General features: G+C 26.4%; 2 protein-coding genes across 5 annotated transcripts; both read right to left on the reverse strand.

Annotated features, from left to right (window-relative positions):
* Positions 1 to 316: 316 nt before the first annotated feature.
* 14-3-3epsilon (tyrosine 3-monooxygenase/tryptophan 5-monooxygenase activation protein epsilon) lies at positions 317 to 4,639 on the reverse strand. Of its 2 annotated transcripts, none has more exons than XM_074253852.1 (4): positions 4,258 to 4,602; positions 1,750 to 2,056; positions 1,062 to 1,405; positions 317 to 707 (listed from the first exon to the last, which is right to left on the reverse strand). In XM_074253852.1, the coding sequence occupies exons 1-4, from the start codon at positions 4,319 to 4,321 to the stop codon at positions 652 to 654; spliced, it is 771 nt and encodes a 256-aa protein (XP_074109953.1). In that variant the 5' UTR covers positions 4,322 to 4,602; the 3' UTR covers positions 317 to 651. The 2 variants fall into 2 exon arrangements, with proteins under 2 accessions (XP_074109953.1, XP_074109952.1); XM_074253851.1 differs by lacking the exon at positions 317 to 707 and adding an exon at positions 779 to 944 and having other exon boundaries at positions 4,258 to 4,639.
* A 1,106-nt stretch (positions 4,640 to 5,745) lies between these two features.
* Positions 5,746 to 15,682, reverse strand: Osbp (oxysterol binding protein). Of its 3 annotated transcripts, none has more exons than XM_074253841.1 (11): positions 15,425 to 15,682; positions 13,705 to 13,770; positions 12,205 to 12,410; positions 11,759 to 12,009; positions 11,017 to 11,209; positions 9,565 to 9,854; positions 9,075 to 9,310; positions 8,717 to 8,993; positions 8,251 to 8,642; positions 7,945 to 8,165; positions 5,746 to 7,853 (listed from the first exon to the last, which is right to left on the reverse strand). In XM_074253841.1, exons 1-11 carry the CDS (start codon positions 15,550 to 15,552, stop codon positions 7,711 to 7,713), a joined length of 2,403 nt encoding a protein of 800 aa, XP_074109942.1. In that variant the 5' UTR covers positions 15,553 to 15,682; the 3' UTR covers positions 5,746 to 7,710. The 3 variants fall into 3 exon arrangements, with proteins under 3 accessions (XP_074109942.1, XP_074109940.1, XP_074109943.1); XM_074253839.1 differs by having other exon boundaries at positions 11,759 to 12,012; XM_074253842.1 differs by lacking the exon at positions 13,705 to 13,770 and having other exon boundaries at positions 11,759 to 12,012.
* Positions 15,683 to 16,209: the final 527 nt, after the last annotated feature.

Genomic DNA, 16,209 nt, shown 5'->3' on the forward strand with positions numbered 1-16,209 from the left:
AAAAGAACAACTGAAATTATAAAAATTAAACTTTAAAACATATTGAATAATAATTATAATAAAAATAATAATAATAAATGGTTAAGTAAATCTTCGATATGTAAAAATTTTTTAATGTTTCTTCGCGCAAAAACGTCACATCAATAAAAGAGTACATTATACAAAATACAATAATAATTATAATTTTTTTTATGTACTCAGTAATTATTATTATTATTATGTTTTTGTATACATGTGCACATATTGTAAATATATAGTTGTTAAAAATTTTAACTTACCACAAGATTTATTTTCATTTCCAATTTTTAAATATAGGTTTTGTTTTTTTTTTTTTTTTTTTTTTTTTTTTTTTTATATAAGGTTGTAATATTAACGAGTTATAACTGTAAGTAACTAAAGATCTCACATTATTTTTTTATCTCCACCCTCTTTCATAGTCGTTTTAACCCTCCCTCTTTTCTCTTCTTTTCTTCCCACCGCGACATTCAACCCCCTCAATTTTATTTTTTTCTTTTTTTCATTTTATTATTATTAATTATTTTTTGTTGGTTTTGTTTGTTTATTTACTTAATTAATAAGAGTTTATTTGTTGTTGTTTTATTTTTATTGTGTCCCAATTGTATGCGCAAATAACACTCACTGAAACTAAAGTTACGATACATCCTGATCGTCTACGTCTTGCGTTTGTTCCTTTTGTTCTCCCTCACCTATTGAAATGAGGAAGAAGAAAAAAAAAAAAAAAAAAAATAAATAAATAAATAATTAATAAACAATAATATTATTAATAGCAATAAATGATCTATTATTGAGCATACCAAGCAAGAAGTAGAAGAAATAACAGAGGAAAAATAAAGTCAAGGAAGTAGAAGAAATTTAAGGATGAGTATCATTGTCGTCGGATACAGGATTGTCAACATGCAGTAACGGTTGTTCAGTATCAGACTCTGGATTTCAAAGGAATACATCCATATATATTTTTTTCAAGGTAATTGAAGAAAATAATAAATGGTAAGGGTAAAAGTTTATTTATAAATTTATCGGAAAGCAATTGAGTATCATACCATCTCCCTGCATGTCAGAGGTCCATAAAGTGAGGTTGTCCCTGAGTAGTTGCATAATGAGGGTAGAATCTTTGTAGCTCTCTTCAGATAGAGTATCAAGTTCGGCGATAGCATCATCAAAGGCTGCTTTTGCCAAACGACATGCTCGGTCCGGACTATTCAATATTTCATAATAAAAGACGGAGAAGTTGAGGGCTAATCCTAAACGAATTGGATGAGTGGGAGGGAGTCCTGTCATTGCGATTTCACTCGCTTCTTTGTATGCTATTAAGGATTTTTCAGCGGCTTCTTTCCTGTCAGTGCCAATCGCGAATTCTGCCAGGTAACGGTGATAATCACCCTTCCTAAAAATATTTTATTGTTATTATTATTATTATTATTACCATAATTATTTTTATCCTTTTTTAGTTAAATATATTCAATACTATTCAATAATAGAAAGCAATAGCTCTATATTTATATTTAGTTCCATTCTATACTTTGTATTGAATTTTAATTTTATAAACTCGTAGCATCAGAGCTTAATAAAATTCCAATAGAGTGAAACAAAGTGATATCGCTGCTGAAAAGAAACTTTTTATTTTATAATTTCATTTAAAGTTTTCCTTTTTAAAAATTTGTCAACAAAGAAATAATTGCTTAATTAATTAATGGATAAAAAATATATCTATATACATTAATTTCTTACATTTTGTAATAGAAGACTTTAGACTCGCCTGTTGAGGCGCAAGGAATAAGATGCTTATCGAGGACATCGAGTATGTCCGCGCAAATGTCTCTAAGCTCTTTTTCAACTTGAGATCTGTATTGACGAATCATTTCAAGTTTTTCTTCCGCTCCTTTATTCTCTTCTTTTTGTTCAATACTAGAAATTATTCGCCAGGAAGCTCTTCTAGCACCAATAACATTCTTGTATGCAACTGACAGTAAATTTCTTTCCTCAACAGTTAATTCAACGTCCAGTGAAGCAACTTTTTTCATTGCCTCAACCATTTCTGTAATAATAAATAAAATTTTTACTCAATAATTAAGAATTAATAAATAAAAAGAAAGTACATAAACAAAATAATAAATTCATTCATCCATCAGATATTATTATTCTATAAAATTGTAGCATTTAACAATGATGTATTGTCATTTATTGATGATTATTATTTTTTTTTATTGAATAGAGCATTTCTATATGGTTGTAAAGTAAACAAAAGTAAATAAGGTGTAGTGAAATTTATGTAATGAGGCTGAGAATGAGTATAGAGGTGGTATATAGTAGTTTATAGAATACAGAAACAGAGGATAGCGGGTGCAGATCAATACTTTCCTTCAGCTATGACCTCCCTTTTTATACCCCACTACCCGTCTCAAGCGCACCCTCTGTCGTCTTTCAGAACCCTCAAATTTAACCCCAACTTTTTTTACACCTTTTCATTCTTTTAAATACTATTATTCAAATATTTTTTGAACCACTTTACGTACTCAACTATTCTTTATCTTTTTTATCTATTTATTTAACAGTAATAATCCTGTTACTTAAATCTAACCATTTATAAAGAATTACTCAAGTAATTGTTGAAGATTTTAATCCTATTTTCTACCTTAATTGTTTCCGTTAATTTTTTTTTTTTTTTTAAGCATAAAAATATATGTTATTACTGATAAAAAAAGTATACTTGCTATTAATCAAACTGTCCCCTATAAATCTTGTCCACTTTAAATTCCTCGATTAGCAAAAATCAATAAAATACAAGTTATTGTCGAAATTACTTTTTCTTATTTTTGTTCAATAAAATCCACGGCTGCAGTATTTTAATATTTAGATAAAAACAGTACTAAAAATCATATTTTTTAGCTGTAAATGATTCAATTTAAGTACAGTTAAGCAATTTTTACTATTAGAGATATCACAATAGTTAAATATAATTATTACTTCTATACTAAAATTGCGACGTAACATATTTATAAAGATGACACGAATAAAGAGAGAAAAAAAAAATTTTTAAATTATAAATATGTCCAAAGTAATTAATTTCTTATCAACAATATTCAAAAAAATAATTTCTTTATTTTACTGCTCCTTAATTATCAGTATTGATTAATATTTTAACTGATTGATAAAATATATATATATATAAAAAAATAATTTGAGACATTAAATGAATTATTTTTAACAACAATAAAATATCATCCAATTACTTGGATTAAAAAAAGTTTAATTATAGATTGAAGAATGAAAATAAAATTTTAGGGTTAAAAATGAGTTATAGATAAGAAGAAAAGATTTGTTAAAAATCTTAAAGGCTACTGTGATTTTTCCCATGGTCGATTTCTCAAGGCCGAGGTCAACAGGAAAGGTAAAATAAGGAGAATAGAGAGAGAACGAGATAGAAGATGCGCACAACACGTTACTACGTACATAGTAAACCATGTTGATGAACTGAATATTGAATTGTCCTGCGTCATGAGCCTGGTGATTAACGAAATAACACAGATAGTAGACAGTAGTAATGCTGATGGTTGGTTTTTAAAAGTAAAACCTTTCGAGATATCTATCTTAGCCTTAGTGTGAGTTGGAGCACGCCGCCTAGCAACGTCGTATCCGAGGAGCTCTTTCGATTCTCTTGTCATGACTATGTGGTATAGGCTAAGCGACAGAATCAACCGAATAAAAAAGAGAGAAAGCGCTTGAGAAAGAGATAAAGCTAAAGCTGAAGAGAAAGAGTGAGAGAGAACATAACTGAGAGCGAGAGAGACAAGTACTGAATGCCACCGAGAACGAGAACCTTCCATTAATTTATATTATATTATTGCAAAATAATTTTTTTTTCTGGATACGCATCACTTAAAATACCCAAATTATTGATTAGTTTGTAAATAATTAAAACAATTATCAAAATTGGTTAAATATTTTTAGGCTTGTACAGTAATTATACTTAATGAAATATTATTAGCACGTACACACTTGTGTCCTTGTCATGCACCCTATCTACCCTCGACGCTTTCCGGTATCCTGATCACCATGACTCAATTATTATTACAATTAAATATATAATTGTGATAAATAAATAAATTTATTATGTTAAATTGATGATAGTCGAGGTAATTATTTTCAATAATATGATCGAGGGTGTTACAAATATATTATTGAGCTAAAAAGACATGAAAATAATAAAATAAATGAAAATGTAAAATGTGTGCTCACCATCATAACGCTCCGCCTGTTCGGCAAGCTTTGCCTTGTAGACATTATCCTCACGTTCAGCCATTATTTATATTATTAAATATAAATACGAACGGAAATAAACGACTTGAAATATTACTTGTAAATATATAAATTAATATGTAGTATTACAATGAGGATAGGTTTTGTTATAACTAACAACGGCTTCACGTACTGCCGCTCGTGAGCTCACTGACCAAGATGGCGGCGCCCGCCAACAATCGAAAGCAGTTCCTGGCTAAGCGCAGAATCCAAACGTTACAAGCGTCAGAGTCAGACCTTCCTTCTTCCACTTTACATCAACTGTATCAACTGTATCGAGCAACGACTGTATGGTAAATGGTATTACTACGCGTTAGTATGACGTCACGTTTTATCCAAAAGAATCCAGGGATGATAGAATGGAAACACCTGCCCCGGTCTCCTGCTCTTTTATCTAAAACTTATTTTATTATATTTTTTAGTGCACATTTTAGTTAATTCTTTTCTTATTTTGTTATTATATTTTATAGGGTATTTTTATTTTACTTACTGTTATTACTTGCGCAGAAAACGGTGACTACTTTTTATTTAAATAATCATTAGTTTAATTATTACAAATACCAACTTTTATTTTTATCGTGACGTAAATACCGATAATTCCATACTTCAGTTTTATGCACAAATTGAAAAAATACCCATATTAAATTATTAAAATACCTAAATTAAATTATTAAAAAAAAAAAATTATTTAAAAATTTTCACATGTGAAAATTAGTAAAAATTACAAGTGAAAATTTTTAGAAGCATTTTTTTTTATTGTAATTGATTTGTTAAATAAATTTTTAAAATTGACAGCTGACCGCTAACTTCAGTTTTATATATTTTATCTGTGGCGGGTTTTTTTGAAATTTTTTATCGAGTATTTCTAAAATATTTACTGAATTGTTTTTCTTTTTCTTTAATTATTAATTTAAAAGATTTATACTACATCAGTGAAGAATTAGATAAATAAAATAAATGTCATTAAAGTTAGTCGACGTTCTAAATTTTTTGATTTTTTTTTTTTAATAATTTAATTAAAACAAAAAAATATTTTTAAAAAATTGCACTTTGAGTTTTTTACACGCGCAAATTTTTTTTAATATTTTTGTGATAATTTTTTCAATAAAAAAAAAAAATTATAAAAATTTTTAGAAGTCGGCTAACTTAATTTTCATTAAATAAAACACCCAATTTTAGAGGAAAAATTTTTTTAAATAAATACAAACATATCTTGCACAATTATTAATATTGGATCAAATTGCTGTCATGAGAATTTTATTTATAAATTATTTTGAGCGAAAAAATCTCCTAGTATTCTGTCAGATCAAATCACATGTGATCGTTAAAGTAATGCTAGCTGACAAGTGAGTATAAATATTTGTGCATCATACATTTGTATTGTTATAAGATAATATAGGTAATTAATTTAAATAAAAAAATTGCTAATAATTGTGTAATATGCAACTGTATTATTTGTAAAAATATTGTAAATGACTGTTACAGAAAGCAATAAAATTTTAGGCAACTGAATTCTCTGCTGAATAGATTTAAAATATTACTTATCACGCAATTGTTTTTACTTGTAATCACTGTACATATGTAGGTTGTATTAATTTTATAGTAGCAAGTTATTGATCGTATTGTTATTCATATTGGCAAAGCATATTGTCAACTATTTTTTGTGATTGATTTCGTTGGACAGATAGCTGCAGGTTTATTGTAACAAAAAACCATTTTTAATTTTGATTTTTATACATATAAATTTTTTCTTTAAATTAATTTCATTCTATATAAAAAATCATAACAATTATCTGGTGGATTTTTTAAACATTGTACATTTAATTGTTCCAGTCGTTTATTTCACACTTTTAAAAATAAATAATTATAGAAAAAAAAAAAAAATCCTTTGTAACAAAAAAAAACTATTCGATTTATAATCTATCTAAATATTTTTTTCTTTAACCAGTTGGCATTCAGAGTAATTTGAGAAATTGATATATTATTGATTACCTTTTCTTATTTATTTAAATATTTATTCAACCGAAAACCGTAGGCACTTATGATGAACTAATAAATTTAGATTGTAAAAGATATCGCTGAATATTTATTTTTTTTTTCTACTTTACATTTTCAAGTTGTAATTTTTTTTTTTTTTTTTTTTTCTTTTAACTCAAATACTGATTTTATACTTGTGCTTTAGTCATAATTTTACAATAACCGTTTAATAACATAAAATAACACTTACAATCACACTGCATTGTCTTGGTTTTTCTTTTCAAATTTAGCTGAATAGTTTAAATAACAATTTACAATAAAATTAATAAATTTGCATCAATTAAATATTCTACAAAAGCATTAACATTTAAATTGCGTTGAATAATTATCTCTTAGACGATAGTTTTCTACATAATTTTATTTATTTTCTTTCATTTTTTCAATTTACTTAATTATTTATTTATATTGTGTACATAAAATGTATCCTTGTTATCGGTAACGAATTATTAAAATTATGATACTGTTCATTAGTTATTATGATTGTAAATAATAAATTCTAGACCACTGTTTTCACTTAATTTTCTGAAACTCTGATCTTTTGTTTATTCTTCCTTCTTTTCACAATAATAAGCGAGTATTTTATATAAACAAAGTGATTAAATCAAATGCAGCCTCTCAACTGTGAGAATATACATTTTTTTTTTCAATTTATATATTAATTGATATGCACATACACTGATTAGTGATTAGGTCTTACGTATGTCGTGCATATGTATATATATATATATATATATATATATATATATATATATATATATATATATGTATCTATATCAATCAATGATATATAAATATTAATAGGCAAATATATATTATAAATTTCTACATTATGTCGTGTACAGAACTTTGAGAGCTTTATTAAATGAATATTTTGGAAGTTCGTATAGTGTATTTTATTTAATTAATTCGTTTTTCCTTACTCATTTATTGCACTCACACATTCAGTTATTTTTTATACTAACTTATTCATTCAATCATTCACTCAAATAGTTATTTATTATTAATCATCATCATCAACGACTTCGATTAATGGCAATTGTTTTAATTACTATACATAAATTTTTATAAACAAGAAAAAAGATTAAAAGCTTTTTTATAATAAAAAAATTTTTTTTTGTAAAATTTTAAAGAGAAAATCAAGCTCTCTGATATATGATAAATCAAATATTAATAATTGTCAATAATTGAATAAAACTTGATTAATAACAAAATAAGCTTATTACTATTTTTATAAATACTTGCCAAATGTATTTTCATTTCTAAAATAAATTGTATTTATTATAGTTCTTGGAAGTTTAATCGCAAATACATAACCATAAATAATTAATAATAATAATAATTATAATTATAATTATGTTAAAATATATTTGGACATCGTGACCAGTCACCTTTATTTTTACATTCCCAATATTCATGGTTGTAAGTATGACATAAGCTACCCGTAATCTTGTCTTCCTGTTTTGAAAACCATACTGGTTCATAAGCAGTATATGGCAATCCTAAAACACAAAATATATTCAAAATTATTTTTGTCTCTGACTCATTTTATTACAGGTAAAATTAAAAAAAAAAAAAAAAAAAATTATATACCTTCAGCAGCTGCTTTTTCAGCTTCACTTTCACGTGCTCGTCGTACTGCTCTTTGTTTCTCTTCGAGGCGTAATTTTTCTTTATTGGCTTCATCCCAGTGCCCATTTTCCATTAACCTTTGATCAGGTCTGATCCTTGAATCTGTTGGTGCTACACCGTCTTCAGGTTCATTTAATTGACAGGCTAACTCAGTAAATGAATAATATTTTTCACAATCATCTCTGCGTTGAAAAATATACTTTAAATTAATAAAAATTCCGAGAAGTTCCGAATGCGATATTTTTTATAGATAAAAATAAAGCTTACGGAGGCATACGTCGTTTCCAAGCAAGAGTGTATGGACCTGTTTTGTAAATTGGATTATCTGGACTACCTGAAGTACTTATGACAGGTGCAATTTCAATTTTTGAATCCCAAGTACCCTGAACAACCCACTTAACTTCTTTGTCAGCATTCATAACAACGCCTTTAACTTTTCGTTGACTATCACGTGAAAAATATGAGTACGGAATGTACTTAAGGTGACATTTAGTACCGTCAGTATGATTAATAATATCCATGTCACCACTTTGATCTACCCATAGTTTACCTACGATAATATTGTGCACAGTGGTTGTTACTTTTCGCCACGTGTAATGAGGACACTTGTCTCCTATTTTGTTGTTAAACTCTAAATGTGCAGTACCCAAAGGTATTACCTAAATGATATTAACATTCATCAGTTTGTCAAATTTATTTATATTCTTTATTCAGTCAGGCTTGTTCTACTTACTTGAAGATATTTACCACGGAATTTGGAAGCCATAGTAAATTCCTGCCAGCATTGCCACGCTCGACCTTCACAAAATTGAGCAACCATTGGAGGATGATGGGATACCTGTTCTGATATTGCCCGCCATCCAAGATCTTCCGTTCGATCACATTCATACGTCTCACCTAAAAGAGGGTTGAAGGGTTTACCAGTTCTAGCCGCGGTTGTTGAGTAACTGGAAACGGTAAAAGCAGCAACGTATGCCATTTGTTCACAAGCGTCTGTACATTCAGCTGCTCTGTTATAAAAATAAAAAAATTTTTATTTAATTTATTGAACATGTAAAATTGACAATTATATACTTGATTAAGAAAAATACCTGTCAAGGATTTCGGCATATTCATAATCTTCAGTTAAACGCTGTAGCATACTAAGAGGCTCAGAAAAGTTAACAGGCATCGGTATTTTTGACAATTCTTTGCCAATACAGTTTTTCATAATGCTCCATAAATTTAATGGATAATTTGGTTTCTCAGGTACCCGGGTTCTTCGGTTTCGTTTACTTACAGCCTTCATCCCGGCATTATTGCCATCATTGTCACTTTTCCAATCCGACTAAAAGTAAAAAAAAAACATTTAATTTACTTTAATACTGATTTGACTGTCCGAATTATTTTTTCAGTCAAATTTATCTTTAATGGCAAATTTAAATATGAATATACAGGCTAAGACTATTATGAAAAATTAGAGAAATAATTGTTGTATTAGACTGGATAGCCAATTAACTGAAAAATCTAAATTGTAATTTATACTCAAGTAGGAAACAAAATATAAATTAAAAATTAAAAAATCATAAAGTAAGCATTTACATTGTCCAGATCGGCAGTATTTCTGGATGTTTGTGGCAATACTGAAGAATCGGTCACGATGTGGAACGAATCGGTTCGGGATGGATCGTTGGTAGACATTGGTGTTGGATCTCCTTCAGAACTAGATCCATCGTCACTCCCTTGTGAATCGTTTCGAACACGTTCACGTGACAGTGAGTTACCGGTTGTACTGCCAGGAATAGCTAATGTAAATGTGTCAGACTCTTCGGCATCATAAAATTCTACGTTGTCTTCGTCGTCCTCTGATGGTGAAGTATTTGCCACTGAATCTACGTGCAATTAATCAATTAAATATTATTATTTAAACATATAAATAAAAATGAAAGAAAAACTAACATTCATATTGTGTTTAAAAAAAAAAAAAAAAAAAAAAAAAAATACGCTATTTTAATTTTAGATAGATAAGCAACAAAGGATTAATTGGTTAACTAACATGTCATCTATAAAAAAAATATATATATAATTAAGTAGTTATATTTTTTTTTTTGAAAAATAATTAATTTATTTTTTACAAATAAATTTTTTTAAATTCTAATTTAATTGAAACACTTTAAATTTAATTTCTATAAGTAGAATATAAAATAACAAAAAATGATCATGATGTAAAATTTTCTATTGTTTTCTATAAACGATTATTTAATTGAATTCTATCGGTAATAAAAAAAATCTAGTTCAGACATTTTGTTTCCCACTAATAAAATCTATGTAGGTTATTTATAAAAGCTAATTAAATTAATCATAGCTGTTTGTTTAATCAAATTATATAAAAATGTTATGAAATAATGTTGGTAATGAAAAATTTAGCTTGTTAAACAATTAAATGTTTGTCAAACCTAGCTTGTAATTGTTTTTTTGTACTTGAAACTTGTTTTATATTACTAGTAATAAGATTTTTATGAAGATAACCACAAAAAATGACTAAATAAATAGTAAGTATATAAGTTTGCTCGAGTCAGATTTGTCTCTTTACTCACTTCGGTTCACTTCTGTGATTGGTTTATTTAGTCTCGACATATATAACTATAACTACATGTATGTTACAACATGCATTAATAATCATACGGATAACACCTACATATGGTAGTCAGATAAGGTTAGTACTGAACAGTATTTAAGTATTTGAGTAAATAAGCCAATGACAGAAGTTTAACATAAATAAGAAACATATAGTGTATCATTGTCAGATAAAACTCTCAATGATACTCGAAAAAAAAAAAAAAAAATAACTCCACGAAAATGTTCTCCTCTCAATGGCATTGTAAATGTGCTATCTCATGTTGTTTCGCGGATTGTAAATGCTGACACGCTACCGCGAAAATTCGAACGGCGAAGTCTTCGAAGTAATTATAATTTTTTTAATATTTTAATATTTAATCAATCATCAAAATAAATCGTTTCAGCTGTACTGTAAATATTGTGAATAATTATTACGTGTTGATCGATGATTTCCTGCAGGTATTCCAGGTGGTAAAGCATGTTGTGCAGCCTCTTCTAGATGAGAATGTTGTCGTGCTAGTTGTTCAACCATTTTTTCTATTCGTACCTTTTGATCTCGTTCATGTTGGAGCATTTTTTTCCATTTTGGTTCTTGTTGTTGGGCCAATTGAAGATAATCATTACTCGTCTACATCATTCAATTTAATTATATTATTATTATTTTATCGTGAAGTAGTAGACTTAATAATTATTTAATGCAAAAAAAAGTTACATAATAAAAATTCACATATACTTTTCAACACTCGCATTGAAGCACAGTTAAATAATAGTCTCGTGCTTTTAAACAAACTCCAAATTACTGTAAATTAAAAAAAAAAAAAAAAAAAAAAAAAATAAATAAATGCTGTGTATTCAAATAATAATAAAACTATTTTACTCAAATATTTTCCCGATACTAATGTTAAATAACTTTGACCAAAGCTTTTATTCTTACAAACTATTGGACATGTGACAGCTAAAACGACATTAAATATTGAATATATACGTAGCTTTCCGAATTTAGTCGAAAGAAATTAATTTTCAGGCATTACTTTACTTCTGATTTATATTTAAAAAAAAAAGAAAAATTTTTTTTTCATAGCTAAACATTATTTATACACATCACAGTAATAATAGCGCAAAATGAACTAATGCAGGTGCTGAAATATTGAAAAGCAGACATAATAATAGAACTTACACTTATCATTGCATTAGCAGCAATACGAAATAACGTAGCACGTTCATTGACAGTTTTTATTTTCGAAGCAGTATCTGGACTCACTGATTCAAGTGATTCTAGATCTACCAAAGATCTCGTCAAGAGAGTGCCACGTTTAGATATAAGCTCATAGCAAGTTTGTAAATCCTTCAACCGCTCAGTCAGATCTTTAATTATTGATGTGCTCTCTCCTTTCTGATTGTCATTGTCTTGGTATTCTTCCTCCTCTTCTTCTGAAACGAAGCGATGCTCTCATGAAGTGAGATTTGTCCTTCTCCGCTAAGTACTAATTTATACATTTATTTATGGACTTTAATTTAACGTTTTATTAAACGTTTTTTAATGTATTTAAATTGAATCAACTAACTTGTCTTATTTTTTATTATTTTTAGATATTAAATAAAGAGAATATTTAATTATCAAACCTGACTCCATGGCTTGTATTGCTTTAGCTTTAGCTAATTCTAAAGCAGTGACCCATTGTTGTCGTTCCACCTCAGTCGCCGCTTTTATGTGAAATGTTTGAGTACCACCGTTGCTTACAACGAAAGTACATGCATCCACAGTGTGAATTAAGGCCCCATGAAGTGATATAGCCCCTCTGCATGTGTGAGCCATTTCGGCAGGATTCCTAAACAAACCATATGAACACACGAGTTTCTCTATGCTACTCGCCCAAGTTATATCCAAAAGTATAGAAAACTAGTTACACAGTCAACACACATCCACATTTTACCATTTTTATTAATTACATAATAAATATTTTTTTTTATTTCTTCTTTTAAATAAATTTTATAAATTAAATATCTAATTATTTTTTTTTAATTAATATATGTTCACTTGTGACTAGAATTATAATTTAAATATAAATTTATAACTAAACAAAATGGATATTTTATAATTGAAGAAAAAAAAAAAAACTACTTGTAAAATAAAAAAATACAAATCTCATAAAAAAAAAAAAAAAAAAAAAAAAAAAACTGTGCTGTGTTAATAATGTAATTAAGTAGTGCTGTTCCAACTTCATGCATTAAATATTGATAATTCATTAGGCTATACTCATGTAGTTTATTTTTTTTTTCTATTTGTACTTAAAATTTTTAAGTGTTTGGTTGAAATAATATAGTTGCGTTTAAGTATGTCAAACTATAAAGTTTAAACTTTACAAACTATGCGAGGCATGAACTGTTATTAATTAAATTAATTTATGAATAAAAAATTTGTACAATAGATGTGATATATAATGTGATGTGTGCACGCATGTATATCCTAAAAAATAATTTATCACCACATAAATATTTACATAGCTGATAATGTTAAAAGTTAAAAAGGTGTAGTTCTGGTAAAAATATTTTTAATTTTACTTTACTTTAACGAAATAATAAACAGTGAACGTCTGGTGATTTAAGTAAATGTAAATTAAATTATATAAAATTTAATAAATATCTAGATTTATATTTACAAATGATAGAAATAACTTGAGCCCCAAAGTTATTCGAATAACTATATAATATAGATTTTAATATATGTACATAACATTATGCAACTAATGGGCAAATCAAACGCCAAAATAATTGGGCTTTTGTACAAATAGCTTACTGAAAGCGTATTAACGATTAATTTTTTTATTTTTTCTAATAATTTTTTTTTTTAATGTAATTTAAATAAAAATACAATTCGTGAATTTTAAAACAGAAAAAAGGCAAAAAAATAATAAAATTATAAAATACTCAGTAAAAAAATTGGGTTTCCAAGCAATAATAAGTGAATATTGAAGAATAAACATCCATTACCATACTTATGGAAGATTAAACAAATGAAATCCAATTAAGAAATATCAAATCGAATTTTGAAATTCCTATTTTTTAAAAATGTTTGTTGTTTTTTCTTTTTTTTTATTCTTTTTTTGGTATTTTTTTACTTACTCGGAGGCACTGCCAGCCCTCCGCTTGCGTCGTGTCGAAATCTTTGGCCCCCCCTTTGGTTCAGCCCTAAACAATTCATAAAACAAATAGGCCCACATTCACTTTGTGCTAATTTTGCTTCATTTTTTTTTAGTTAGCTAAACAAAATTTAGTTTCATAATTATATGAACAAAATTTTGAAAACTTTAAGGTTTTTTTTTGCTAATATGATTATTATTTTTATAATATTTAGGAGAGATGGTGATAAACAATTGTAAATGATAATGCTAGGCTCTAAATTTTATTTTGAAAATTATAATTTGTTAGTCAACGAAAATTTTTACTTTCATCTATATAATTTATTAATTTTTTACTACTTTATTTGTAACAATAACAATATGACTTCAATTCATTATGATTGACAAAAATAGAAAAAGAATTTGGAGTTTATTAAATTAAAATTGACATTGTTAATATTACAATTAAACGCATTTATTGACAGGTTTTTTTTTTTATAATAAAAAAAAAAGATAACAAGAATGTTATCAGCAAGTACATAAAATTTTATTATCATTTGTTGATTATTTAATTTTGAAATTCAATCTGTTTACTCCATAAATTTGATTCTATAGAAGTCTTTAGGACTTGCCGTGTATTTTAATCCATGGTTCTTGTTTTTTTGATACTCTAAATTTGTAAACAACTCTCAATATTTACATGAATAATTTAAAATAAAATTTTTATCGAATATTTTAGAGTGACAAAATTTTATTTACATAAAAAATTTGAATTTAAAAATTAATCTGTGAAATTTTTTTAATAATTTAATTTAATTTTTTTATTTTAGTTACAGTAGTAAAAAATTAACATCAATTTAAAAAATAAATATTCGAAGAATAAAAAAAAAATTATAGAACAAGTGTAAAGTAAAATACTTAAGTAATATATATATATATATATATATATATATATATATATATATATATATATATATATATATATATATATATATATATATATATATATATATATATATATATATATATATATATATATAGATGAAAAAATATAAGTTAAAAATAAAACATTACGCAGCAATGATATTGAAACACAGTTGAGAAGATTAATTAACAATAATTAAATACCCAGAGAGAAAATAATAGCCATTGAAATGAGCATTTAGTGAAACAATAACTCTATTAGCATCCATTGCACTATATTAGTAATAAGCAACCAATAATCTTCCAGATGGAGTAATTTGTAGCCCTAAAATAAACTTAGAAAAAAATGAAAAATTCAAATACCTGATAAATAACAAAAAATCACCCAGACAACAAAAATATAATTAATTGTAAAAAAGGGTATAATTTAAAAAATATAAGGAACTATTAAATTAAGTAAAGACTAAAGACCTACAACCTGCAGAATTACTGAATAATAAATAAATTAAACAAATATATTTATAATTGATAAATACTATGACAGATGTTTTAATAATGAAAACTGTGTTTATATTATATTATGCAAAAACACAGTAGTTTATATTTACTAACATGAAGGTCATTGAAACTTGTGTTAGAATGTAAAATATCAGGAAGTTAATAAATATTATTTGGCACAATAATTAGCATGTACAATAGACATTAAAGAAAAAATCATAATATAAATATGATGATGCCAGAGATTTGTGAAATGACAAAGCATATTACAATAAATAATTATTGACAATTAATAAAAATACCTATAGTATGACAAGAGGCCATTTGACAGGACGAACCACCTCCGTTGGTAACCTTTCAGATAATTAGTCCACTTAAAAAGCCAACCCTTCATTTCTTGAGCGCCGTGTTGTGGCTTAGCTTCACCCATTTTTAACAAATTATTTATTTTTTATTTTTTATTATTTTACGGATTGTAAATAAACGGCCACACTTTAACACGTTAATAATGGGACCACAATATCCACGTCGACATCATCCGTTATACGCTGTCACCGTAATCGCCATTTTGAACGTCAACATTTATATACACATCATCTATACCTATATGTTTTTAAATTGCTAGGTGAAAACATACAACAAAAATAAAAACTATGTCACGTCGATGTCATCTAGTTTCTTGATCGGTCGGTATTTTTTTTATTAAGACGCCTTTTTTATCAATTGTTAATATACTGCCATCATTATTTTGTTTTTCGCGCGCTTTTTTTTTTTTTTTTTTTTCTTTAAATAAATTCATTCAGCTATTATACCTAATATTAATGACATTAAAGTTAACTGTCACTTGACAATTTTTTTATTTTTTTTAACAAATAAATTTGCTCCAAAAAATTATTTTAAAAAAATTGCATTTGTAATTTTTTTAAATTTCTAAATGTCAATTTTTTTTATAAATTGTTTTTTGCCATAAATTATTTGTTACAAAAATTCTTAAAATTATCAACTATCTGCTAAGTTAATTTTTCATCTAATATTAAAATTGAGAGACAATTTTTTTTATCAAGATAATATTTTAAAAAATTTATAT

Source organism: Cotesia typhae, unplaced genomic scaffold (assembly GCF_013202065.1).
Source record: "Cotesia typhae breed Kobodo isofemale line unplaced genomic scaffold, CoteBio_Ctyphae scaffold_13, whole genome shotgun sequence".
In the NCBI taxonomy this organism is placed as follows: Eukaryota; Metazoa; Arthropoda; class Insecta; order Hymenoptera; family Braconidae; genus Cotesia; species Cotesia typhae.

Bases quoted from the DNA above. Each gene is read 5' to 3' on its own strand.
- 14-3-3epsilon (XM_074253851.1), bottom strand. From the start codon at position 4,321: ATGGCTGAACGTGAGGATAATGTCTACAAGGCAAAGCTTGCCGAACAG. The intron at 1,406-1,749 runs GTAAGAAATTAA...AAATATTTTTAG, and splicing joins AAAGTCTTCTATTACAAAAT to GAAGGGTGATTATCACCGTT. The intron at 945-1,061 runs GTATGATACTCA...TTTGAAATCCAG, and splicing joins CTCTGACATGCAGGGAGATG to AGTCTGATACTGAACAACCG.
- Osbp (XM_074253839.1), bottom strand. From the start codon at position 15,552: ATGGGTGAAGCTAAGCCACAACACGGCGCTCAAGAAATGAAGGGTTGG. The intron at 11,210-11,758 runs GTAAGTTCTATT...TGAATGATGTAG, and splicing joins CTGCTAATGCAATGATAAGT to ACGAGTAATGATTATCTTCA. The intron at 9,855-11,016 runs GTAATAATTATT...AATTGCACGTAG, and splicing joins AGGAAATCATCGATCAACAC to ATTCAGTGGCAAATACTTCA.